Here is a 26720-nt window from a genome sequence, read left to right as displayed (position 1 = left end):
AAAGCACTTAACCTGCATTGCTTAGGAACTGAATCCGGCTCCAGTTGACGCTGTGCCCTCTAATGAATGTGTCAAAAGTGTGCCGCATTGATTGGCTGGAGTGGGAGTTGGCAGTTTGATGCCAGTCGGATTGTGTGGTGATATGTCCCCGGTCATTAAAAGCATCCAGTGGTCCGGGAGGCCGTCCCCAACACTCACTTTGCTATTGGCTCTCTGCCTGACTTCCTGGGTCTCTGTCGGTTAGGACAGCTGCCTGTCTATCATTACCCTGTACCATGGTGGGTAAGGAACTGGGCTTGTAAGCAAAAGGTCATAGGTTTGATTCCTGGGTAGGACACTGCCGTTGTACCCTTGAGCAAGGTACTTCACCTGCATTGCTTCAGTATATATCCAGCTGTATAAACGGATGCAATGTAAATGCTATGTAAAAAAAGTTGTGCAAGTCACTCTGGATAAGAGCGTCTGCTAAATGCCTGTAATGTAATGTACACGTAAGAACAGACACCTGTGTAATAATCCGCAGCTCCAAAATCAGTTGCTCCTTTCTTAGTGAGCACGCAGACTATTAATCCTCTCGGTTGGCATTTGAACGACTTTAGTTTCCTGTTCCTGTAGGCAAAGGGAGTATTACGTGCGCTCATACAGGCAGAAGTTTAGTATATATTTAGTATATATATATTTAGTATATATATACACATAGTATATGTTTGTGTGATGCCTGTGATGCAATGCAATGGTTCCGAGCCTCAGGCGCGTACTTCCTCTCCCGAGCCGCGGCAGGAAGGAGGACGTCACCACGCGGTCGTTCAGCGGCTGCGCGATGCGGTAGTCGTTCCACAGGGTCTTGTTCTCGTTGTCCATCAGCGTGCTCTCCAGCTTCCTGATCTGGGCGAACGACAGGAAACGACCTCGCTGAGACCAAAGGCGCACACACACAGAGCGTGTTTTCCGGTTCTCGTGGTCTGGATTGCCAAAAGCCCCTGAGTACATATCGACGTAGCACGGGGGGAAGCGAGGAACGTTTTGATGACGGAGAACAGGCCGTTCAGCCTTGTAGCCTACATCAGCGTTTCCCGCCCTTTTTTCTGCAACGGCAACACTTTTTGTAATCAAAGAATTCCACGGCTCACGACGATCCCTTTAGACAGTAAAAACGTTACAAAATGTCGCACAAGTGTGGACCGACTCCATATTTAATGCCCATAATTTTGGATGAGATGTTGGATGTCCACATGCCTTTGGCCACGTAGTGTGTATATATGGCGTTTACGCAGTTCATACCTGGTTGTGGGAGAGCGTGATCGGGGTGTCAAACACGGTCCATATAATGCTTTCATAACACGGGGGTGTAGTCAGCGATCCCTGGTACCTGAAGAAGTGGTTCAGATTCTCGGGAAACATGGAGCGCACGTTTAGATTGGGGAGATTCGTGGACTGCCCTGTGTAGGAAGAGAGAAAACAAGACCAGGTCAAAACCTAGCACATGGCTGGACCGGCCGACCAATGGTGTAACTTCATAACTCGGCCGACCAATGGTGTAGCTTCACCGCTCAGCCACAGGCATTCGCGTTTTTTGGGCTGGCCCCGCTGTTGCGGTCCAGCCAAAAAACAAGCAGTGGAGAAGCTGAGATGTGGACACCTGCAAGTGCATTTCACAAGGCGGTGTCGCCAATGGGGATTTAATTCAGACGTATGTGTCCACAAGTTCGTGCATGTCATGAATAATACATCACCTGCGTACTTGACTTTGGCCAGGTTGGCGATGAAATCGCTGTAGTAAGTGTTCTCAAAATGCCCGTCCTGGATGGCAAAACACACACTTCTGCATTAAGCATTCATCGATCGCGACCGTGGCAACAAAATCGATATTAATCATTTACATTGTGCCGAATCATGGGTAGAGTCACATAACAGTAATATACAGAACATAGAATATATATTATGTGTAATGTAATCCGCTGATAATCGATCCAAACTGCTGCCTGTATGACTGCATGTAATACACCCTCCCTTTGCCTACAGGAACAGGAAACAAATCGTTTAAATGCCAACCAAGGATTAATAGTCTGCATGCTCACTAAGAAAGGATCAACTGATTTTGGAGCTGTGGATTATTATACAGGTGTCTGTTCTTACGTGTACATTACATTACAGGCATTTAGCAGACGCTCTTATCCAGAGCAATTTACACAACTTTTTTACATAGTATTTTACATAGCATTGAATCCATTCATACAGCTGGATATATACTGAAGCAATGCAGGTTAAGTACCTTGCTCAGGGGTACAACGGCAGTGTCCTACCCAGGAATCAAACCTATGACCTTTTGCTTACAAGCCCAGTTCCTTACCCACCATGGTACAGGGTAATGGTAGACAGGCAGCTGTCCTAACTGACAGGGACCCAGGAAGTCAGGCAGAGAGCCAATAGCAAAGTGAGTGTTGGGGACAGCCTCCCGGACCACTGGATGCTTTTAATGACCGGGGACATATCACCACACAATCCGACTGGCATCAAACTGCCAACTCCCACTTCAGCCAATCAATGCGCCACACTTTTGACACATTCATTAGAGGGCACAGCGTCAACTGGAGCCGGGTTCAGTTCCTAAGGCAAAGCTTTTAGCGATGGCTCCACTATGCATACTCCTGACACATTACCGCACTGCATCCTGGGAAACGGGCTGGGCTCCAGTAATCCATTAGCAGCCCTGAAACTGTGTCGACACGCGACTTACAAATTCTGAAAACGGGAATAAAATAGCCTGAAAATGATCTTACTTACATGTCTCCAGCACTCAGCTCCTGCCTAGCCTGGCTATAAGACGCTATCTTTTTTGAGTCTGTGTTTACAACTGTCCCGGCACAGATTCAAGTGCTCCTTCAGAACAAACTGTATGTTAAGGCAGGATAATAAAATGAGCTGAGCTGTCCCATTAAACAGTGCCCCTTGAGGGAATCGAAATTCCGTACGTAGCCTCGTGTGTGCAGACACAAGCGGGAGGGGGGGGGGGAGGCGCAAAGCTTGTGCAGTTCTTCTTATCTCACCTCGTAAAAAAACGCCAGCACAGCCAAACCTCCAGGCTTATCCTTGGCCTCAGCAAAGCTGGCGTACTTGTCAGAATTGTAATGGACAACATGCAGCTGTGATAACAGAAACCAAGAAGATTTAAAAAAAGTCAGTCAGTGTCTAGGATCTGGTGTTTATTTATTTTTATTTTTTGTACATTTTTTATGCATACACAGTAAAATTTCCTGTGTTAATTCACTCCTAACAGAGTTCATATGTGTCCAGTAGGGACCACATGTACTCTACTAGAGTTAAAATAGCTCTGTAAGAGTTGATTTAACACTGGACATTGTACTGTGTGCCGTAAACTAAGTTTTTGTTTGAATTAGCTTTGTTGATTTAAATCAAACAGCTCTGCATGCAAAGCAGCTACAGCAGCATTTCTAATATTCACTGCATTTGCTGTTTGTCGTGCACCGTCTCATGTTAAGACCAAAAGACGATAAGCACCATTGTGTTACCCATGATGCAACTCACCTCGGCCATGTAGCGGATGCCGTCTATGGTGTGCTCCGCCCCGCTGGCCTCCAGGTCCCACCCCCCCCAGTGCAGGTGCATCTGGACGGCCGTGTAGCGGTCCGGGAGCCCCCCAGCGATGACCATGGTGGGGGGCAGAGTGATTTGCACTGTCCAGAGGAGAGGTACCGAGAAAAAAAAAAGAGAGAAGAGAAACGCGGGTTCCATCTTTCCGGTCCTCACAAGGCATGCTAAACCAGAACACACAGAACTTCAGAGCCCCCATATGAGTGACGCGCTATCATACATGCAGACGTTGCTTTTTTTATTTTCAGCAGTTCTTCTCTTCAACGCCTCATCTAAAATAGCCAAAGCCAAAGGGAGACCAAAATGGACATCGCAGTATTTCCTACCATCATCACGGGGCCCTTTACAGCTTTCCGAGCGCACAGTGTAAACATTATCGATTTCCGTACGGTGTTCAGTGTTCAGAGGATTCATCAAAGAGTCCAAACAGCTGTAACCGAAGATACGAGACGCTTAACCATTCCTGGAAACATACGTGTTGCTGCCTGGGAATGTCAGTGAAGATGTATGCCAGCAACAGCAGAGTGTCAGTCGTGATACTTTCTGGCTGACAGAGAATTGCATAATCAAGCGAAACCAGAGAAGATTAGAATGGATCAGAATGACAAGGGGGAAAAAAACTGCTCTGAAACTACAAACTGCCCAAAATGTTTAGAATATCTTATTACAGAGTAAGTTTAGGTGTTATTAATTAAACATTGACAATTTGGAATTTGGATCAGAAATTATACTAAGTCCCATTTATGAATCATGAACCCGTCTACAGAGGGTACAGAAAATTCCAGCTAACACCAGTTGGGATTCTAAGCTGGTTTCAGATGGTTCAAGCTGTGTTTTCTACACTTCTAGTTAATAGTAGCTGGCCTATGCATACTCAAAATTGGTCTCTAGCTGGACAAAGCTCATCAAAGCTGGTCAAGCTGGTAGAGTAAACTGGTGGTCAAACTGGTCAACTATCTGACTATACAGGCTGGTCAGCTGGTTGACAAGCTAAAAATAAAAAATAAGCTGAAAACACAGATTAAACCATCTTGACGATCTTAGGCTGGTTTAAGATGGAATTTTCACCAGGGAGACTCCTAAGTAAATATGAGCTCCTCATGTTCTAGGTCCTGGAAGAGGGAAAAAACGAGGAATATTTTTTTACACTGTGACATTTTGTGTCACCTACACTGAAAATTCCTATGAGATGAATAAAAGCAGGTTAGGTTTAGTTTCATTTTCAGTTGTAAATCAGGCTCCTTGTGTACCATTATGAAAATATAGTAATATATATTTTTTTTTTTTTTAAACATGCTAATGTCGCTTATTTTATTTAATTATTCTGCTGTTTTGTTCTTATATACGTACAATGTAACATTACATTGTGCTTCTACCGTTGACATGGCCTTGAACGCGAAAGGAAGCACAGTTTAATCGCTTAAATCCAGGTTGCGCTTCCGCAATGTCCACACAAGAGGGCAGCACGTTTACGGCTTAGTACGATTCTTTTTTTCTTTTTCTTTTTTGATTGAATAATTTCTCAAAATGAGTTCTCTAAAGCGCATCTACGATGCACCGTAACACAACATGTCACTGAAACTATTTATTCAGAGAAGTATATCCGGTCCGAACATAAAGAAAGTTTGATGTGGATCCCCAGCATAGTACAGGCGGCTGTACCTGAATGTCCGTTGTTGGTCATCCTGAAGTTGCCTTTCTGCGCTTCGTAGCCCAAAAGTTCCAAGTGCAACATCTGCGGGTCGTGCCGCACGCTCCTACGCTGGATGTCAATGGGGGATTGGTTCTGTCCGCCGCACTCGGGGTATTCATCCGACCAGTGCATCTGGTCCAGATCTCCCTCTGAGAAATCCGGGGCGAAGGAAAGCACGAACAGTGCAAGTCAGCTGAACCCTCGTTCATTTACATGAAACATATTCGTTCGATTGAAAAAAAAAATTATAATGTATATTGTAACCAATATTGTATATTGGTCTGAAAACTGTGTCTGCTACCCACCTTTCTGTTAAAGTTTTATTGTTTCAGGTATCAAGAGGGTTTATAAAATAGTCTATGTTGCGAAACGCAAGTGCTCTACTTTTTTAAAAATAGTGGTGGTCACTGAATTATTTTATCTTATTTTGAAATGTCTTTGCAGCCATGAAAAAATGTAAAAGCTAGCCTACTAATCATTCGTGCGTAATTAACCCGCCTGAAAATCTGGTTGGCAATTAGACTATTCAAAGCCTAACTGCAGTAACTACGCAAAGGGTAAAACTGAGAAAAAATGGCTTTAAAGTGTTTTAACAGGCCAGCCAAATGGGTTATAGGCATATAAGTGATAGTGCATTAATTGTACTTGTATTCATGAGGTAATTTTTATGCCCAAAAACCATGACGGCTGGCCAGTTAACACTTAACACTTTAAAGTTAACACTTTAAAGGCATTTTTCTCAGTTTTACCCTTTGCGTAGTTACTGCAGTTAGGCTTTGTAGGGCAGTTTAGTCCAAATTCAACAGACATGTAGAAAGTATTCCGTAACGGCGATGCACCCTTTTATGCAGGTGTATTCTGTCAACATTTCACTATATGAATTGTTCAGTGTTTGACACTGAACAGAGCTTTAGTGCACTCATTTTTAGATGTCCTGCAATACCCTATTAGAGAAATACATGTCTGAAAAGACTAATATAGGCCTACTCTAGGATATTAATAGAAGAAAGCGTATAGGCCTACCTTTATATGACCAATGTATTGCGTTAGTTCCCGCGAAAGCCATGTCTACAAAAATAAAATATATAAAAACTGTGAAAAGTTCCATTGCGTCTTAATCGGGGCAGTACGTCTCAATGCAAATGGAGTTGATATTAGGCAGCGTAAACTCTTGTGAGAGACCTCTATGAGTCAGTGCACTGTTACTCAATTTTACTTCAAAGAAACAGGAATCTGCCATTGATTTCCGGGGCTTTTAGCGAATGGCATAGATACAAAATGCCTAGGGCCCCCAGTTATTGTTTATGAACAGTGGAGGCACACGCGCTACGAAGTACTGTTTTTTTTACCAAAGCCGGAACGTCCCCAAAAAACGCAAGGATTCGCGTATTTGAGTTATGTTGAAAAGTAGGCTTACTCAGACATCCTATGAGTAAATTTGACTGCATTTATTTGCCTCATTTTAGACAATTATTTAAATTTATAGGACTTTTTGGCTTGGACGTGTAATTTATTATTTTAAAACAAGTTGAACGTCACAGCAAAAAGCAAACATTGTTAAATGGACTGTATAATTTAAACAGCCCAATTTATTTATTTATACTGGAGTAAGCCTATTGGAATAGATGAGCGGATGTAATGTACATAACTCAAACAAAAAAAATGTTTGTGAAAATGTCTGTATTGTTCCCGTAAAACTAAGCATGAAAAAAAGGGCTGCTCATGATCTCGTAAACAGAGGCAAGTTAGAAGTCTGAAGACTTGGTTCCCATGGGGTTAAGTACAACGTTCTAGAGCTGAGGTGACTCCACCGGTTTCCCATCCTGGAAGTTGTCGTTCCAGTTTTTCCTTTTTGATTTGTTTTTATTATTACTATCGTTATTTAAATAATGTTGTTGCTTCACAGAGTGTTAGTGAAACCGTCCCAAAATCAAAAAAAGAAATTAATGGTCATTTAGTATATCAGGGAAGAAATAATAATAATGACATGCAGCACATTTTTAGAGTTTCCAACAGGTGCAGTCATAGACTTTTGTACCTTCTGACCTCAGCTAGACATACAGAAATTGGATTCAGATTCATCACAATAAAGTCCCCAAAATTTGTTTTTGTGTGTTTCATTCTTATTGCCTTCTGCTTCTTTTTTCTTTCTTAATTGCCCTTCAGATTGAATTACCACATCCTCTTGCCCTCCCAGTTATTAATTATCCACACAGGGTGTTTCTGCCTAGATAGTTGAGACATTGCCAATAACTTCTGCCCATACTTGCCAATTAACATGAAGACACTTGCGGGTAGAGCTGCTTTTTCATTTGTTTATTTTTGCAGCATGCAATTCCGTAAGCATCCACTGCATGTCCCTATAACCGCATTTACAAAATCCATAGATCAGAACAAAACATAGAACTACATACACTACATTTCCAAAGATATATGGACACCCTTTCTACTTAGTGACTTTGGCTATTTCAGCCACAGGTACATAAAATCAAGGATACAGCCATGGAATCTCCATTGACAAACATTGGCAGCAGAATGGGTCAATATTGAAGAGCTCAGTGACTTTCAACGTGGCACTGTCAAAGGATGCCCCCTTTCCAACAAGTCGGTTAATCAAATCTGTGACTGTAAAGTCAACTGTAAGTGCTGTTATTGTGAAGTGTAAATGTACAGGAGCAACAACGGCGCAGTTGCCAAGCGATAGGCCACACAAGCTCACAGAACGGGACCGCCAAGGGCTGAAGCGTGTAGCGCGTAAAGATCATCTGTCCTCAGTTGCAATCGTCTGTTTTTATTTTATACAGCTCATCTTTATCAAGGGTGTGAATAATTTTAGAAGACACTTGTATTCTAGAAACGTTCTGATCCAAGAGCATCCTTTAACTTTGTGCCCATGGACTCAGTCTACGCCAACTCACAATGGCCTCATAACCTGCTCTATATAACCTATAATTTAGCTGTCTGGTTACCGACCAAATCCTTAAACTGTAGACAATGCATAACACTAAAAATTTAAATTGGCAAATAGTTATTTCTGCTATTTCTAATGGCTTATTTTTTAAAGTTGCATATGCCTAACCATAGGCAACACCTTCTTTATCCTGCTATGTGTTACCATTTCCCTAATCTGCAGATGCCCAGAGCATTTTGTACACAACATTGTTGAGATCTGGAAGGTACACTTGCTAACAGAACAATTACTTATTGTCAGACAGAGAATCTATATAAATCTATAGATTCTGTTTCTTTTTTCTTGCTGTCCCCACACTGAAAACTTACGTTACACAAAAAAAAGTGCAATACATCGGTTTACTTTTGTTCAGGAACATTGTTTTCATGTTTCCGATTAGCTAGGCACACTTTAACGTATTGATTACACACATAATGCTTTAAATAACTAGCTGTCTCAAAAGGAAAGATGGGGGGGAAAATGACACACGCATATAAAAAGGAACCGCGCACAGATGCTTATAGACTCCCATGTCTGCATGTGGATGTACTGTATTCAACATCACGCAGTGCTTCTACTGAATGAAAGCAGCAATTGTGTAGTTCTGTTAGAACATTCCAGAGATAAGTGCAATTATGCACTAGGTGCTTTGGGTATGAAGGCAGGAAGAAAATGTGTGTAGATATATGGATAAAAAAGTAGGTTACTCATTTACTTTTGATTACATGTGGTTAATAATGCGTGGCTTTAAAATAGGCTGCCTGCAACCACAGATTTGTCAACAGTGGTTTTGGTGCAATTTCTAAATGATCTGCTGTTTCTCTCAGGTTGGTCAGGAACACTTGATTTGACAGCAGGTCATGATTGCAAAATTTATGTTGGGTATGTATGACTTAATCGTGTTATTATGTGCCAAAAGAGTGCATAGAAATTATTTACCTTTAAAGACATTTACCCCAGAATTTTCAAGCAGTTGTACAACATATAATTGTATACCTGAACTGTTACCAACTCATATACCTAATATTTATCTGCTCCATAAATAGTTTTTAGTTACAAAATTGATATTCAATTTCCTCAAAAGTGTGTGCTAAAGAATATATATTATAACAGTTCAAACTTTTTTTTGTATAGTTTTTGTTTTCTTTCAGCATTTAGTCTGAGTGCTGTTGACCACAGGCTGCAAAGCAATAGCAGATTACACAAATGTCCAAATACAAAGCAGAAGCTGCAGTTTAAGTCAACTTTTACTTTGTTCAAATGGACAAATACAGCTAAAAGTGATAACGCACACATTGGTATGCCCACACAACTAGAGTTCCATAATCGCGTTGTATTTACTCTGTTTCACAATAAATAGATTGTTGGCTCATCAAAGACAACTATAACTTGACCAGAGCCTCGCTTTCTGACAATAATTCATTGTAGCAACCGCAGATACACACTTCTCCTTTTACTACGTATCGGCAGGTTGAAGCAATGGGTGTGTCGACAAAAAAAGTTTTTTTTTCTGCTTAAAGGGAGCCCTGTCTTTTATGCCCGGTTATGCCCATGCCCGTGTCCATCTAGGCAGGTTTTTTAAACGTACGTGCATAGCCTCTCAAAGATTCTCATGCTTGTGGACACCACAAGATGGCGCAATCCAGTATATGTTCTCAAGGTCATTGCGACTAGCTTCCATAGGTGATGCTCTGTAGTCTACCCACAAATACAGTTCTGTGATTGCAGGATCGTACCTCCCGTCCCGGCTGCAATAGACCCTAGTGTATCAAGTTGAGTTGAACTGCAGCGCGTGACACGGGACTGAAATACAGAATCAGTTTTAAGATTCAAATATTTTAAAAATCCCCCTCCGTTTTTTCCTTCCGCATTTTCTTGACTCCCCAAATACTTAACGGGACTGTATTCTGCATACGTAAAACCTGTGAACACAAACACAAACGATTCGTATGCACGTAATAAATGCCGTGCTCCGTCGGTTTGGTAAAATGACTTCGAGATACGATTATTTCTTCAGACAAAATGCTAATAAAAATATTATTATACAGCGCATTTTAACGAAAGCTTTCCCACAAAAAGACACCATGTTCCATTCGCTGCACATGCCCGCTCTCCGCAGCACAATGACATGCGTTAAAAACGTGGATGCACGTGGTATTTAGGCAGCGTTTATATAATGATGATAATCTATTACGACTGACTTTGGCCAACCAGCTAACGCGTGATAAATTTTTATATTTTTGTGTAGCGAATATAATTAATATAAATATTATGCTATGTTAACCGCCGAATGAAAAAAAAACAAACGGCGTTTATTGTGCCCCAAACAAATTGCCATCTAGTGCCATTTTCACGATTAAATAAACCATTTTCACGATTCCGCAACCTCTCGCAAGTAATCTATAAGTATCCACGCGCGTGAGAGGCAGATTACATGGCTGATGCCAGCATGGCACATTTCATTTCTAGACATGAGTCTACGGTTAACACTCAGCAGCTTTTTTCCCTATATTTTGACAAGATTAAGCGGCCACAGCCGTGGAAAAGCAATGCGTAACGCCATGTTCCACAGATGCGAATGTACCCAGACGGATTGTGACGCAGCGACTCGTTGCCTCGGAGCACGTACTCCAGTTTGCGCTACTGCGCTTGTCTGGCTGGCATTGCACCAACCTGTAGTAAAAGGAGAAGTGGGCATCTGCAGGTTGGAGCTATGGGTGTGTCGACAGAAATGGCTCTGGCGAACAGATATTCTCTTGTGCGATATTCCACCCCGAGATTTTCTTGAAATCTTATTAAATGAGAATTTATGAAAGCCGTAGAGTGTGTGCGTGTTTAGAGATGTAACAGCCAACCTTCCCCAGTAGAACAAAGGGAAGCGCCCGTCATTTTTGCTAAGCCACAGTTTTCGGTTGTAACGTTATGTCCTGGCAAGCATAGGCTACGTTTACTGCAGAACTTTATGTTTATGTAGGGGGTATGGTTTCACGTTAAATTAGTACATTGGCACCGATGCGTGCAATAGTCCGCATGAACGCACACGTGGACTCCTGTGTGCACGAACAATGTGCGACTGATTCAACGGTAACGTGCCCACTCCCTCGCAACATTTAAAGGCGTGTCGCGTGAGGCAGGTCGAGCCAATCAAATGGCGAGAAAGCCTCGCTCATGCTCCATTTCGGATGTGAATCACTTCTATAAGGATCTGAACTTGAACTCCATCCTTCTCTGTGCCTACCCTCCTGCAAGATAAAGACGCGCATCTCCCCTTCTGCACAAAGAAGACTTTAACGAGGTAAGCTGAATTATACTATTTGTGGGGAAACCGAAATAGACTATTTGTGGGAAAATTCTCATGATTTAACCACCTGATTTTTTCTAACTATTCATTGTTTCTCGGTTTTACTTTACATGGTTAAATTTAACGTTGACTGTTATGAAACACTAGCCTATAGCGAGCTAGGAGCTTACGTATTTTGGTTAACATTGCAGGCTGTAATATATTTCTAGATAGGCGACGCTTATTATAAGCTTGCAAACGCTAGCCGGGTAACAATTTTAGACTACTTGTATGAAAAGGTTCATATTTAGCGTAAATATCCGACACATTTTCATATTAATATCTAATGTTATCTAATGTCCTTAGCTAATACTTTTATAGACATAGATATGTTGGCAATTTTGCAATAATTAGATTTTCTGTTTTGCTGTCGGATGTGACTGGGCCAGAGAAGGGGGTGTGTTCGATGGCAGCAAGCAACTTCCCAATGTGCAGTCTCTTCTAGCTAGCCAGCAAGGCTAGATGCCGAACAGCACATTAGGACTTGCTACTAAGTTTAGAATCTAGCTGACATATATAAATGTAGAACATAAAGGTAGATTTATTGTAGCACTACGGTTTTCCGTGGTTACGTTATAGGGATATATAATATACAACAGGTTCGTGCTGGCTAGCCGTTTATCCACTGTCTGGTAACCTGTAGAGATGCGACAGTCGTTTTGCAGCGGGCGTCACGTTTTCCGATTCACCTTTCATCGAACAAGACAGCCTTTGTACACAGGTCACATCCGTCACTTGTAACTTACGTTATATACGTTGTAGATGTTCCATGGTAGACGACAAGTTGGATGAACAGTCAGTACCGAATGTTCGCCTGCTACAAGATGGCATGCGATTCGCTTGACATTCAACCGTGAAAGGTCGTGAATGGGGATTTTTTTAAAGGACGGTTTTCTGTTAGCAAGTACACACGATCTCCCTAAGATTAAAAAATAATAATAATAACATAACTTGCATGGTGCATTAGTAAATCCAAGGGAAATGGGTAAAATAAATGTATTGCTCAGTGGCTAGTCATTGTGCTTTAAGTAGGGAAAGGTGTGCAGTCGCAGTTCCTGTGAATTTATGTTTTTTTACTTATGCAACTCCTGTCATGACGGGTTCGCAGTTTCCCAGTAGAACTGTTGAATCCGACACAGAGCATCCTTTCTGCCCGTTGCCAGAAACACACGATTCTGCGCAGTGCAGATAAGGGGTCACGTGGCACTGCCAGTTGTCAATTTGTACCTCTGCTGTGCTGTGGCTTGAGGCATGTTTCCGCATGTGAACGTTTTCCCACTGCTCTCTGCAATGGAATGGAAAAACTGATCCCAGCAATCCATTAAGTATGGATGAACAAGATATCCAGACATGTAAAAAAAAAAGTTTAAAAAGCACAAAAAGGCTATTCCTTTCACAACCTGTGGAATCACTTAGGGTTGGTAAAGGCCTGGCCCAAAACATTCCTTTCATTGACAAAGAAAAGGAAACATTAAAGCTCTGCAGATTTTCCTTTTATGCTGTGAACGAGCAGCACAGTGATTTATCCTGGAGAGCCTTGTACTTTGGCTGAACTTTTTGTGTCTCCAACTCCCTAGAGAAGTGATTTTCCCATTTCTTGGGCTATGACACAGCAAAAAGCGCCAAGTGGGTCAGATGCCGTTCATTTGGTCCCAAAGTCCTTTAGATAACTGTCACAGAATTCTCACACAGTTTGAAAAATCTTGAGATTCCACAAATTTAGATGAATGAAAATCAAAGTATTTAAATAATCTTTGAAAGAACGACATTTCAACAAGGCCCTATTTTTACAGGCATCGTTCAAGCGCAGCGTGGCCCCATACCGTGATACAGCCTCCTGATACATTTCTGTGGGGCCTAGAATTTAGGGGTGTGGCAGTTTGAAAAAAGTTTATGAATTGGTGGCACAGTTACAGTATTTGTGGATGCCCTGTTGTGTGGATGCCCTGTAAAAATGTTTAGCATTTAGCTCTTCTTCCTGCCCCCTATCTTCAGTTCTTCAGATTTTCCTTTGGATAGGTGCCAGAATTACCTCTTCCCATTGGTTTACAGTATGTGTCAGATCTGACAGTTGGTACTGTAAATAGCACATAATTCCTTCACTATGTATCATTCCTCTTCTCTTTGTTTCTGTTTGTTGCCATAACAGCAGCCGTCAGTCAAAATTAGTCATCATTTTTTGTAATTAATGTCGAGAAGATACAGAGCTTGTGTGGCTTCTGCTGTACACACGTGTGTGTTCATTTCACTTTGCTGTAAGGCTCTATTTCAGACCGGCTGACAAATGCTCCCATTCGATATTTATGTCTTTTAACCGTGCTGATTAAACAGTGATGTTGAACATTTTTTATTTTGCTAACTCCGTTAAAAAACGGACTTCGTTTTATAGTGAACTGTATTTGAGCCCCAGTTAAATATTTTAGTTTTCTTTTGTTTTTGTTGTAAGTTTTTTTTGGATGTAGACAGTTACAGTAAAGCCAAGTCCTATGATGGTCTTAACATCTCCATGACAAAGTGGGTGTGGCCGCATATTGATAAGACTGCAGCCGCCACGCCCACTTGTTGCCACCTTATACAATAGCCATGAAGTCAGCATTCATGATTTTTCCCCATCATGCAGGCATGCAGGCACACCCCGGAGTCTTCTGTGGATAGTGGGCTTTTAAGTTTGCGTCAGTATTTTCTTTTTTCTTTTCTTTTTTGAAGTTCTCCTGTGTCACACTAAAACAGAACGCGTGTGTGCGTGCATGTTTTTGTGCTTCATCACTGTTTTTGGACATGAGCATCCAAAAATGAATCGTACATGCTGATACCTTACACAAGTGCCTTACGTACAGATTTATGTAAATTCGCACCAGGAGCATAAGGATAGAGCTATCATCATGCTGCGATGGTTCTGCCTTGTTTTAAACGCAGGCCAGTGCTGTTGCTGGTGATTGCTGGATTCACACCCTACCCACTTCCCAGGGAAGGGTTGCTGAGCTGTGGACAGAGTGACCGTTACGAGTGTGATTCTGGGTTTTTCGGTTTTACAGACGAGACGAGACCCTTTGCTTGTGTGCGTTTTGTCCCGAGGCTCACGGGACGGGGGGGGTCGGATACCCCTCGAATAGGGAGCGCGGCGGCGTGTGATGTCAGCGTCTCCAAAATGCTGAGCCTTTCCCTTTCCCCCTCTGCAGATCCAGCACCATGTCCATCCTGAAGATCCACGCTCGGGAGATTTTCGACTCCCGTGGGAACCCCACCGTGGAAGTCGATCTCTACACCAAAAAAGGTGTGGTCACATGGAGGAAGCTGCTTAATGGCTAATGGGGTCGGATGGGAGGGGAGGAGGGGGGGGTGAAATTATATAAAAAAAGAAATGAATATTTATTAAAAATTGATGAAAAAGAATTCACTTGAAAGGGGAAGCACACTTCTAATCAATGCATAAGTCTGCACTATATATGCAGAGGCTGGGGAGCTGAGAAGCCAGAGTAGCATGGGACCAGTAGAGAGGCAGGAACACATTAATATTTTAATATATTTTTCCCTGTTCAAAAAAGAGTCCTGGCTGAATTACAATGTTATGGTCACGAGAACAATCGGTGTACCTTCATCACAATGTGCGCGGGTCACGTCCTGTTCCTCTCCACCAGGCCCGTCTCCCATCGGGGAGTGTACACTCCAGTGGCCTGGAAACAGGAGATCAGATGGTAGTTGATTAAAAATAGCGTATGTAACGCTACGCCGCGTGGATGTCATAACACATTTCTGTGATCATTTTATACCTACTGTAGGTGCGTCTTACTGTAAGTGTACTTGTGAAGAAGCTGGCATTACAAACCCTTAGCTGAAATAGAACCGTTCCTTTAAATGGATCATTATAAATAGATAAATAAATAGATAAATAAATAAATAAAACAAGTCATTAACTGACGAGGGTTTCGCGTGGTCACACCCACTAAGTGCACCTTCTATATTGCTATAACACAAAGGGCAGAAGCTCAGGGTGATGATTGGCTGGACCGTAACAGCTGTCTGTGACTGAGTGACTGGGTGAGTGATGAAGTTACACCATTGGGCCGGCCGCGTTATGAAGTTACACCATTGGTCGGCCGGATGGAGTGTGTTAGGTCCAGCCATATACTAGGTTTTGACCTGGTCTTGTTGCTATGGTTTTGCCAAGCGTTTGTCCAGCACAGTAAATCACCACACGCATTGTGAGCTGGTGTTAGAAAGTGCCCTCGTTCTGTGGTAGCATGTTAAAGCAGATGCAGACGGATGAATGCCTCTTCGTTTTAATCGGAAAATTCCGTTAATTTGTTTATGCTCTTATTGGCTAAAACAAGGCTTTAACTGTGAACTGGGCCGATGAAAAGACTGTTAATTAGATAGCACTCCTAAGTGACATCACTGGAGGAGGCGGTTGACGGAAAAAGCGGTCTTTTAATTACAAGGGCCCCAATTTAGATTAGCTGAATAAAAAAAAATACTATGCTGCACATAGTCACATTGTAAGACAGCAAGGGTCACATACAGGCCAGAAGTTTCTTATTTAAAACGGTCCATACTGTTTATCAGGCTTGCTTTGGCTTTTTGGAGTGTTTTTGGAGCCAGTCACCCAAATTTAATGGGTTTCTAACTGATAATGTTTATTAATGTGTATTCAGTGGTGAAGGACTTCTTCTCCAAAGGTTTTGCTTTCTGTTTGTCTAATTTCAAATTTGCCATTTTCCGGCCCCCAGACAGATCAAAATGTTGGATAATTTTCCCGATGGTTCCAAAATGGTGATTCCTTTATGATGCTTCATGCTGCGTTGTCATTCGAATGTAGCCAGCCAGCTAAAAGCATGGAACAACCAGTTATACTGGGTGCAGTTCGAGTCGATCTCCAGTGATCCGTCCCAGGGGCTGAATGAGTTGCTGTTGTTGTACACAGCATGCTTGTCTGTCTTCGCAAACATAACCTAAACGCCTTTCCAAAGGTTTTAGGGGTGCTTTTGACCTAACGCCAGGAGGTTACGCAATAGCACACGGGCAGAGGACGCTGGCTGTGCAGTGTGGAGACTGACCACTGTGGAGAATCTGAAAATGAGCCAGATACACGTTCCAGATCGAGCCGTGCCTTTTAGTAGAGCGCCATTAAATGCCTGGTTCTCCCCGTGCGTTCCAAACATAACTTTATGCAGCAACTTAAGAGAAGTATTTAAATAGTTTTTTTTTAAATTAGTTTTACTTGTCACTGATTTTACAGAATATATTTTCAAGCACTGATTTCATGGTAAACGCCATGTTAAAATGCCATTTGGTTAATGGCTAATGTGTATTAGCATCATGTAATTGGATATTGATGAAATGGGGGTGAATTCCTGCCAATGCTCTTTTCTGCCTGCCAGCTTACAGTACTTACACTGTTCATTTGAGTCATTCACTGTACTAAAACCAAAAAAAAAAAACTGTATTTTTATGGTGGAAAATTTTGCAAGATTTCACAGTTTTTTTTAAAACACTGTCAAAGTCATGAAGAACAACATAAATAACTATTATTAGTTAACCCCCATTCCATAAAATAACAGGACTTTGCCCTTCATTAAATGGTTTTTCGCTGACAACTTTGCTGTCCTTTTCTTATGGGTTTTTTTTACTGTGTAGAATAGCAGATCCTTTGAAGATACTTTGAAACTTCTGGCAAAATTTACACAGCAAACTTTTTTTTTCAGCCCAGGCCAAGCTCTACATATATTTGATTGCTGTAAACACCCCTCATGTGGGCCAACTGTAAAAAGTGAGATCAGAGAGACTGAGATCTTTGCCCATGTTACATTTAACAAGGGAAAAATATTAGGTTCAAAATATTACTTGGGGGGGGGGAAAAGGGGATTTAGCTAATGCAAGGAATCAATAGCTGCGATTTACAAACGTGTACATACCTCTTGAAGATGTATGGCAAATCTGGTTTGACACACATCAGCGATTCTTTTGGTTGGCACAAAGTCGAGCAGGTGGCACAACAATGGTTTTCTTGGTGCAGATGATTTGCTAAACCCCCTGGCTCACGGGCTGGAATCTTTTAATGCGTCTCTGGCTCAACTCTGTAGGCCCTCTTGATCTCTAGACGCCGGCATGCCGCGGACGCAGGTTCACAGTAATGTAAGCACGGCGAATGAACGCTAGGGCCTCCACATTCCTCACGCTCGGCTGAGCCAAAATGGCTGACTCGCGTGGACGTGCGATGTTGGATTCTGCTTGGCGAATGCCTTTGGCAGCGATTAGTTATTTTTCCGTCTCATCATGGCACATTCATGTTGCCACCACCCCCCCCCCCCGCCTTCCCCCCATTAGCCCCAACCAGCTTGTCTAATGGGCACTGCAAGGTCTCCCTGATGTTATTGTTTTTCCAGTCCTGCCACTTGCTAATCTTCCATGGCCACACTGATATATAGACTATAGTACTAATACAGTATTTTAAATGGATATACAGTACTAAGGGACTGGAGACTGAATTAGTATAATAATAAGTATGCATTGTAGTAACATAGCTGTACTGCTTCATAAAAATGCCAGGCGGTAAATCCAGCTCTTAGGAGTCACAGGGCTTGTTGCTGGCTTTTGTGTCTTACCTTTTTAATTATGCCTTCGTTCCTTTTTATGTTGTCACCTTTGATGTCAATCAGTTGTTAATTGAAAGGTAACCCTTCAACATCTAAGCAACATTTTTATAAAGAAGATTCTCCATTGTCCGTCTCCATAACAGGATCTCTCTCTGTACTTTGTTGAGCTGATTTTTAGTAATTTCCTGTTTCTTGCATGGCAGGTAATGGAATCTTTTGCTGAACATCCTTTTCTCCTTGCGCTTCCCCTCAGGTTTGTTCAGGGCTGCCGTGCCCAGCGGCGCCTCCACTGGCATCTACGAGGCTCTGGAGCTCCGCGACAACGACAAGTCCCGTTACCTGGGCAAAGGTGAGTGTGGGCGACAACGACAAGTCCCGTTACCTGGGCAAAGGTGGGTGGGGTGCTGCTCTCTCGCCTGTCAGCTGAAAGGGTCACCCGCTTTCACTCAGAGATGAACCTCTGCAGTCTCACTCGCTGTAGCTGTTCATTACGAGTCTGAGATATGATTGTTTTTCCTCAGGGACAGCCAAAGGCACTACCTGCGAGGATCAAAAGCACACTGTAAACCAAAAATCCTCCGTGATGGGGGTTCTTCTCATTTTCATTTTCTTTTTTTTAATGTTTTTTTTAATACTTTGATTAAAATGAGCTTAGTCCCTGGAATTAATTAGTCCCCTGGAATTAAGACTAACTAGGGCAATAGGAAAGCTTAAATAAATCACATATTCTAAGTGGTTTCTGTACCTCATTTGATGTTTTCAGAACCCCCTTTCCACTAACTGCAACCGTGCAGAACTATGGGATTACAGTTCTGGGTGTTTAAGTCTTTTCTGTGAGTCTAAATGAGAAACATTCAGTGTAGAAATGTATAGTTTTAGGTCTAGATGACTGGGACCAGGGATGTAGGCAGTTTCCAAACCATGTTTCCCTGTCTATGAATTGCCATTGTTCAGCTATTTTGTTTTTTCAGATTAGCCAAAATAACAAAGAACACCAGTAGAGTGGGAAGAAGCAATGGTCTGTAATAAGCAGTAGCTATACCAAACTTAAAATGGAGAGTATTTTATGATCCTAGTCTGATTTGATTTTTTACTTGAACTTGCTAAGCTCAGACAAGCCAAACTTTTCCCCAAGAACAACTTTGTTCCAGCAGATTGTCCGCCATCTTAGAAAAGACATTTGATATTTTCAGTCACCCCTGATTGGTTGGTCTGTTGCTGTGTGAAGAGATACAATGGCAACATCAGCTCTGATCCTGTCAGCTTTATGGTTCATATTTTATGGCTCTACTCTGTTTGGTTCTACAAAACAGAGAAGTGTTTATATCCAACACGCTTTTTGTGTTACTACGTTTATGTTACATTCAACACGTTTTGTGTCAAAGTTACTACGCTTGTGTTACAAATGTACGGATTTATGTTACAAAGGGATACTATTTATTAACACAGACTGTCCTGAAAGTAACACGAAATGTGTTGTCCTTGACCAGACTTGGAGGTGTGTTACAAAAACGACGCACGTTATTATGAGATGTTTTTGACACACCTGTTTTGAGAGTTCAGTTTGTGGGGAAAAAAGGGGCAGAGGTTCCTGTGATACTTTTTTCCTCCTCTTCCCTCCATCCTTACCATTTCTCTTTCTTTTCCTCTCCGTCAGGCGTGAAAAGAGCCGTTAAAAATATTAATGAGTTCTTGGCGCCCGCTTTGGGTAAACAGGTAATCAAAAGTGTGTGGCATAACCCTGTCTAAAGGAAAGACCTGTTTGAAAAGGTTTGATGTCTCACAAAAGCATGGTAACTCAGTTTGGCTTGACAACTAACTCAAAGTGGGCGTGTTTAGACGATGACAGACATAAATCAACATTAACACCTTCCTCAAAACAATGAAACTGTTTGAACTTTACACTCAGCTATGCTGTTTTGGTGTCTCTGGGACCCTCATGAAAAGGTGTTGCTCTGTGATCGACTAATGTGCCTACTCTGCATGTTTGTACTTTCCCCGGTTTAGTGATGTATCTGCTTGTTCCTTGCAGGTGTCTCAAAAGCTGTTGATCATATCAATAAAACAATTGCACCTGGCCTGGTTCGCCAGGTAGGAACATTTGAATATTTTCACTAACCCAAATATGTAATGTTCTGAGGCTGAAAAAAACCTGCTATATGTGCTGTAACATTAAATTCCATTGACTGTTAATGCTTTTCTGTACAATGTTCTGCATTAATTGCATTTAGATTATTCCAGTAAGTATCTTCATCTGCAACTAACAGCCTTAGTTCAAACAAAATGTTTATGGAGCTTCTATGTAATGGTGTGTGCCCCGGACTCCGTACTTTCAACTGTGAGAAGATGTTTAAAATCCTGTTATGCCTGGTGGTAGTGGTGGAACACAGTTAGCCATCGAAAAGAGGGTGGTCTTAAAGTGCCATTAGACTACCCCTAGAGAGACGCCCCTTTGTAGGGTTACCCCAGGGAGATGTGCCTCTCCTGATACTGTGTGGCCTGTCTGTAGTGTAAAGCGAGACTGGTCAACCCTGGTCCTAGGGAGCCGCAGGGCCTGCCGGTTTTTGTTCTCGCCTTAAATACAACAACCACTTTAGACCATAATAAACCAGGTGGGATGAGTTAACTGTGCAATGGACTGCTTTAATTGGTTAAATAAGTGCTGATAACAAGCGAAAAACCCTGCCGATCTCCAGGACCAGGGGTTGATTACCTCTAGTGTAGATAAAGAGGTTAATAATCTTAACTATTTTACTGAATATTGATTATGGGTGAAAGTCTTAGCCCAAGATTAATTTGTATGGTGTGGTGAATGAGTTGTGCTCATGTGGAAGACGTGGTTAAGCTCTGGTCTGGGTTTGGCGATCTCTCCACACCCCGCTGATGATCCCACTGTCTCTCGTCCCTCAGAACGTGTCAGTCTTGGAGCAGGAGAAGATCGACAAGCTGATGCTGGACATGGACGGCACAGAGAATAAGTGTAAGCAGTGCACTATGCGTTCATGCATTATGTTGAGTTCAGGTGCCTGGTGCCTGTTTTTAACCAGTAGCAATGTTACCTGCATTGTACCTGATGTGTAAATGGATAGATGCATATGTATTTTCATGACCTTCAAATTTTCAGCCAAGTTCGGCGCTAACGCCATCCTGGGCGTCTCCCTGGCGGTGTGCAAGGCCGGTGCCGCTGAGAAAGGCGTCCCTCTTTACCGCCACATTGCCGATCTCGCCGGAAACCCGGAAGTCATCCTCCCAGTTCCCGTACGTCACGGCTAGAGTACTCTTAATGCGGGAGCGTCCTATTGATCTGCTTGAAATTGAACCTGGCTTGTTTTGTTATGCTGCCTTATCGAGTCATTATTTTTGTCATACATTATTAAGTGCAGTGTATAAAATATGGTATTACGTAGAATAACGGAGCTGGATGCTGATTGGTCAATACAGCATTACACCCGTATTCTAATATAGATAAAACACGATATGTTGGCAGCAACGACTCATTTATGGTGCGCCTTTAACAACTCCCTTTAGTCTTGACTTTATTTACAATGTAGCGCAGCCTCGCGTGACTTATCGCTTCATGAAGTACCGAATGAAAGAACGTACCCTTTAGTTCCGGAGCTGTGTGGATTTTGTATTCTGCGTGCGTCCTAATGCGGGTGCTTGTTTATTCGCGGCTCTTCCTGCTCTGCTTTCCAGGCCTTTAACGTGATAAACGGAGGCTCTCACGCCGGGAACAAGCTGGCCATGCAGGAGTTCATGATCCTGCCCGTGGGCGCCGGCAGCTTCAAGGACGCCATGCGCATCGGCGCTGAGGTCTACCACAACCTGAAGAACGTCATCAAGGAGAAGTACGGCAAGGACGCCACCAACGTGGGCGACGAGGGCGGCTTCGCCCCCAACATCCTGGAGAACAAGGAAGGTGAGAGGGAGGCGGGGACGGGCTGACATGCAGAGCCTATAATTGTGACATATCCATATGTAAAAAATGAGAATTGTGGGAGTGCTGTTGCTCCTTACACTTCTTTATTAAAGATTTTTTAACCTTTCTTTTGCACATAAGAGTAGCATACAATGGCAAAAAATAGTCAGCTAAGCATACCTGATATTGACAAATTATACTAACTAATATTCTTATACTGTAATAGTATAGTTCAGGTATACTTTGCATACTGTTTTTTCTTATGGGATGGGATGCCAGTATAGAACAACAATCAATCAATCAGACAGTCACATTTTATTGTTATATAGTGTATTTTGCAAAGTACACTTCACTTATCACTGTACACTTCACAGTTTACCCTGGCCTAAACCCCCACAGAGAACAGCAGAGCTAACAGTGGCTAGGAATCCCTGGAGGACATGTAGGAAGAAACCTTGGAAGGAAGCAGACTTAGTGGGGCGGGGGGGGGGGGTGTCCTTCTCTGGCCAATTCAGGGCATGGGTTCAAAAACACAGAATCAGTCAGTGTCTGACAGGTTGTGTGAAACATCAGAAGGAGTTTTAACTCAGGGGTCACAGGTTAGAATCTCTGGTGGGGCGCTGACAGCTGTACCCTTGTGCAAGATACTTCACCTAAATTACTTCAGTAACTATAAGTGGATCGCATGTGAAACGTAAGCAGCGTAAGTCACTCTGAAGAAGTGCGTCTGCTAAATCCTAAACCCTTTATCATGTAAGATCACACATATGTGATTAGAATGATCTTAACTGAACATTCTAATGCTGATGTAACAATCACTGCTGGAGACTGAAAGCAACGGAGTTCTAGAACACTTAGAATTTTGAAGAAGAAAAAACATTCCTAAAAACCTCCTCTTCAAAGGGTTAAATGTAATGAGTATACAGTAGAACACCCCAGGGGGGATATCCCACTACACAGAATGCCTGCCTGTACTTCTGTGCTGTGTGTGCTGTCTGTCTCTCTTAAAATACTTTTCCTGAGAGTCCCAGGTGGTTTACTAATTAAATTTAATTAGTGTCAACTTAATACTGTAAAGTGAACACGCTTGGTAACTGGATCTGTTGAACCCGGGCCCAGCTGTCAGGGGTGCCTGAAGTGGCCTCAGTGGCTGCTTCTTTCCGACCATAGCAGCAGGTCCACTGCAGTATCACTTAAGCACGGTTACATTTCCATGTACTGTAATAACACATCCCTCCCCTTATCTGTTGAATTGCAGCTTCGTTGAATATTTTTTGAGGTGACTGATTTCAGACAATTGATCCTTACTGAATACATTTGCTGCTGCGGTGATGTTGTACCTAAAAGTAGGTTAGAGCACTTTCTGTCTATTAAGTTGTCTCCTCAAGCAACCTCAGAGCAGCCACTTCTGTTAATTTTTTTTTTACCAATCTCGTTTGACTGTGGACACTCAGTAATTAGTCAGACTGAGATGTTATCACGGCAGCGCTGAGAGATAACAGCGTTCTGATCAAATGCTCAATAGTCACGTATTCCAGCCGCACACACACAAATGTAACTGAAGGACTTCAGTTATTGATCGTTGTCCGATTCCTTTCCGTCCAGCCCTGGAGCTTCTGAAGAACGCCATCGCCAAGGCCGGCTACACGGACAAGATCGTGATCGGCATGGACGTGGCCGCCTCCGAGTTCTACAAGGACGGAAAGTACGACCTGGACTTCAAGTCCCCCGACAACCCCAGCCGTTACATCAGCCCCGACCAGCTGGCCGACCTCTACAAGAGCTTCGTCAAGGACTACCCAGGTGCGTTTCCCTGTCTCTGCTGTCCCTGCTCTTTCTCAGATACCTGGCATTGGCGCAAAGGAGCGGTATATATAACAATAACTTTATTTATAGGGCACTTTTCAAGCAGAAAGGCACAATGTGCTTCATAACGCATCAAACAACTTTAAAACACATGCATAAAAACATAAAAACCTAGTAAGAAATAAATGAACATGAGGTGATGCATGAGGTTGGTGAATGAGTCCCGGACATTAGATAGGTGAGTGAGTGAGTGAGTGAGTGAGTCCTGTACCTCAGATAGGTGAGTGAGTGAGTGAGTCCTGTACCTCAGATAGGTGAGTGAGTGAGTCCTGTACCTCAGATAGGTGAGTGAGTGAGTACTGTACCTCAGATAGGTGAGTGAGTGAGTCCTGTACCTCAGATAGGTGAGTGAGTCCTGTACCTCAGATAGGTGAGTGAGTGAGTACTGTACCTCAGATAGGTGAGTGAGAGAATCCCGTACCTCGGAGAGGTGAGTCTCGTACCTCAGATAGGTGAATGAGTGAATCTCTGACCTCAGATAGGTGAGTGAGTGAGTCCTGTACCTCAGATAGGTGAGTGAGTGAGTCATGTACCTCAGATAGGTGAGTGAGTGAGTCCTGTACCTCAGATAGGTGAGTGAGTGAGTGAGTCTTGTACCTCACATAGGTGAGTGATTGAGTCTTGTACCTCAGATAGGTGAGTGAGTGAGTGAGTGAGTCCTGTACCTCAGATAGGTGAGTGAGTGAGTCCTGTACCTCAGATAGGTGAGTGAGTGAGTGAGTCCCGTACCTCAGATAGGTGAGTGAGTGAGTCCTGTACCTCAGATAGGTGAGTGAGTGAGTGAGTCTTGTACCTCACATAGGTGAGTGATTGAGTCTTGTACCTCAGATAGGTGAGTGAGTGAGTGAGTGAGTCCTGTACCTCAGATAGGTGAGTGAGTGAGTCCCGTACCTCAGAGAGGTGAGTGAGTCTCGTATCTCAGATAGGTGAGTGAGTGAGTCCTGTACCTCAGATAGGTGAGTGAGTGAGTTTTTCGGTTTGTTTGCCCCCAGTGGTCTCCATCGAGGACCCCTTTGACCAGGACGACTGGGCCGCCTGGTCCAAGTTCACGGCCAGCACCAGCATCCAGGTGGTGGGCGACGACCTGACGGTGACCAACCCCAAGCGCATCGCCAAGGCGGTGTCGGACAAGGCCTGCAACTGCCTGCTGCTGAAGGTCAACCAGATCGGCTCCGTGACCGAGTCCCTGCAGGCGTAGGTGTACCCTCCGGCCCCCTCCCTCCTCCCGTCCCGCATTAATAATCACCGGCACCGGAACACCCTGCGCTGAAACCTGACTTGGTATCTTCCTCCCTCTCCCTCCCCCCCACAGCTGTAAGATGGCGCAGTCCAGCGGCTGGGGTGTGATGGTCAGCCACCGCTCGGGAGAGACTGAGGACACCTTCATCGCCGACCTGGTGGTGGGACTCTGCACTGGCCAGGTAGGCGGGTCCATGACCTTTGACCCTGGTTTAGCACTGTTTCCGCTGTCACAGAGAGGCTTTACTTTGCATCATTAGTTCAGATATGGAAAAAAGAGTTCACTTAATGTTTCAACCAATTACTTACTTATTTTATTTGTATACGATATACTGTGTATTGTATCCATAATCCATGAAGCAGGTTTGTCTTCTTTAACTTGGGGTGAATCTTCCTTCTCCTAGATCAAGACCGGAGCACCTTGCCGATCAGAGCGTCTGGCCAAGTACAATCAGCTTCTCAGGTGAGGTCACATGTTTTTAAACAAAACGAAATACTAGCATCGTTAGCCCTACTCTTTATGCTCTTGCAGTAAGCGCTCAAAAAGGCCACTTAACCACTACACTCTCAGAAAAAAAAAGAAGATTCTATGGCTTCTCTCCATAGGGGAGCCTTTTTCAGTTATTTTTGGAACCCTCTATGGTATGTGTGAAAAGATAGGGTTCCTCTATGGAGACACACAGGAGCCTTTTGGAACTTTCTCCTCTGAGAGTGTACACATGGGGGTAGCATGCAGCTTCCTGCTGATGTTTCACGAACACGAGGACCCCATGTTCTTAATTTCTTTTTTCTTTTTTTTTCTTTTTTACCTTTTCCAAATATGGATTTGCTATTTTAATAAAGGAATTTAAATATATACTGTACCTCATCTCAGAATAGTGCCTTGGAAGCCTGAAGTCGTCCTTCTTAACAAAAACATATGGTGGTTAAAAGTGTACATTTGAATGTGCACATATTTAAATGCCAAGACAACAAACGTTTTTGATGTTATGTCCTGGTATTGGGTTGGGGGAAAAAACCGAAAAACGTTTCTTGAATGTTTTTTCTTTTTGATCTTCACGCAGGATTGAGGAAGAGCTGGGAGACAAGGCTCGCTTCGCTGGCAGAAACTTCCGGAACCCTCTCAACTGAAGCGGGGGTCCTGAAGGCCTTCACGCTAGCCACACCCGGTCGCTTGTACTAGACAGAAAGGCACTCGGAATGGCATTGAAAGCATCCTAATCTAGGCTATCGCCACCTTCGTGTAACCTACTGCCCCCTAGGCTTTTGGCTTGTCAATAACACTGTGTTTTTGCATCGTGTGCCAGGTCCCCGTTTGTTTGATCGTTCCGTTTCTATCCTCGTCGTACTTGAGATGTAGTGAATCCCGTTTTTGTGTAAGACCTAAGTCAGCTATAGCTATAGATAGCACTTGAGAATAAACGCAATGTGTTGCCTTTCTGACAAGTTGCACCATTACTTGTATGTGTGGCATAACCATGAAATAAACAATCCTCGATTAAAAATGA

The 26720-nt window shown here is 43.0% G+C and overlaps 2 protein-coding genes across 5 annotated transcripts in view; one reads left to right on the top strand and one right to left on the bottom strand.

Moving 5' to 3' along the window:
* The window catches only part of LOC118208154 (carbonic anhydrase 6-like), a 14993-nt gene extending 2064 nt beyond the window's left edge, over positions 1 to 12929 (bottom strand). Inside the window, exons 1-7 of one of the 2 annotated variants that reach the window (XM_035382544.1) lie at positions 12342 to 12929; positions 5275 to 5454; positions 3547 to 3695; positions 3048 to 3143; positions 1734 to 1800; positions 1282 to 1439; positions 759 to 885 (exon numbers count right to left, since the gene is read on the bottom strand). In XM_035382544.1, the coding sequence (XP_035238435.1) occupies positions 759 to 885; positions 1282 to 1439; positions 1734 to 1800; positions 3048 to 3143; positions 3547 to 3695; positions 5275 to 5437 (760 nt within the window). In that variant the 5' untranslated portion in view covers positions 5438 to 5454; positions 12342 to 12929. Of the gene's footprint in view, positions 1 to 758; positions 886 to 1281; positions 1440 to 1733; positions 1801 to 3047; positions 3144 to 3546; positions 3696 to 5274; positions 5455 to 6328; positions 6511 to 12341 lie in introns of those variants that run through there. The other variant, XM_035382543.1, reaches the window with a different exon arrangement.
* LOC118208157 (alpha-enolase) lies at positions 11393 to 26720 on the top strand. Of its 3 annotated transcripts, none has more exons than XM_035382548.1 (12): positions 11393 to 11550; positions 14775 to 14869; positions 18442 to 18537; positions 20221 to 20279; positions 21099 to 21168; positions 21313 to 21446; positions 21885 to 22107; positions 23713 to 23905; positions 24961 to 25167; positions 25286 to 25394; positions 25617 to 25675; positions 26277 to 26720. In XM_035382548.1, exons 2-12 carry the CDS (start codon positions 14785 to 14787, stop codon positions 26341 to 26343), a joined length of 1302 nt encoding a protein of 433 aa, XP_035238439.1. In that variant the 5' UTR covers positions 11393 to 11550; positions 14775 to 14784; the 3' UTR covers positions 26344 to 26720. The 3 variants fall into 3 exon arrangements, with proteins under 3 accessions (XP_035238439.1, XP_035238438.1, XP_035238440.1); XM_035382547.1 differs by having other exon boundaries at positions 11394 to 11550; positions 23713 to 23910; positions 24966 to 25167; XM_035382549.1 differs by lacking the exons at positions 11393 to 11550; positions 14775 to 14869; positions 18442 to 18537 and adding an exon at positions 18550 to 18580 and having other exon boundaries at positions 23713 to 23910; positions 24966 to 25167.

This window comes from Anguilla anguilla, chromosome 11, assembly GCF_013347855.1.
Source record: "Anguilla anguilla isolate fAngAng1 chromosome 11, fAngAng1.pri, whole genome shotgun sequence".
Taxonomy (NCBI): domain Eukaryota; kingdom Metazoa; phylum Chordata; class Actinopteri; order Anguilliformes; family Anguillidae; genus Anguilla; species Anguilla anguilla.
Note: the sequence above shows the minus strand (reverse complement) of the source record. Positions and strands in the feature narration are given on the sequence as shown.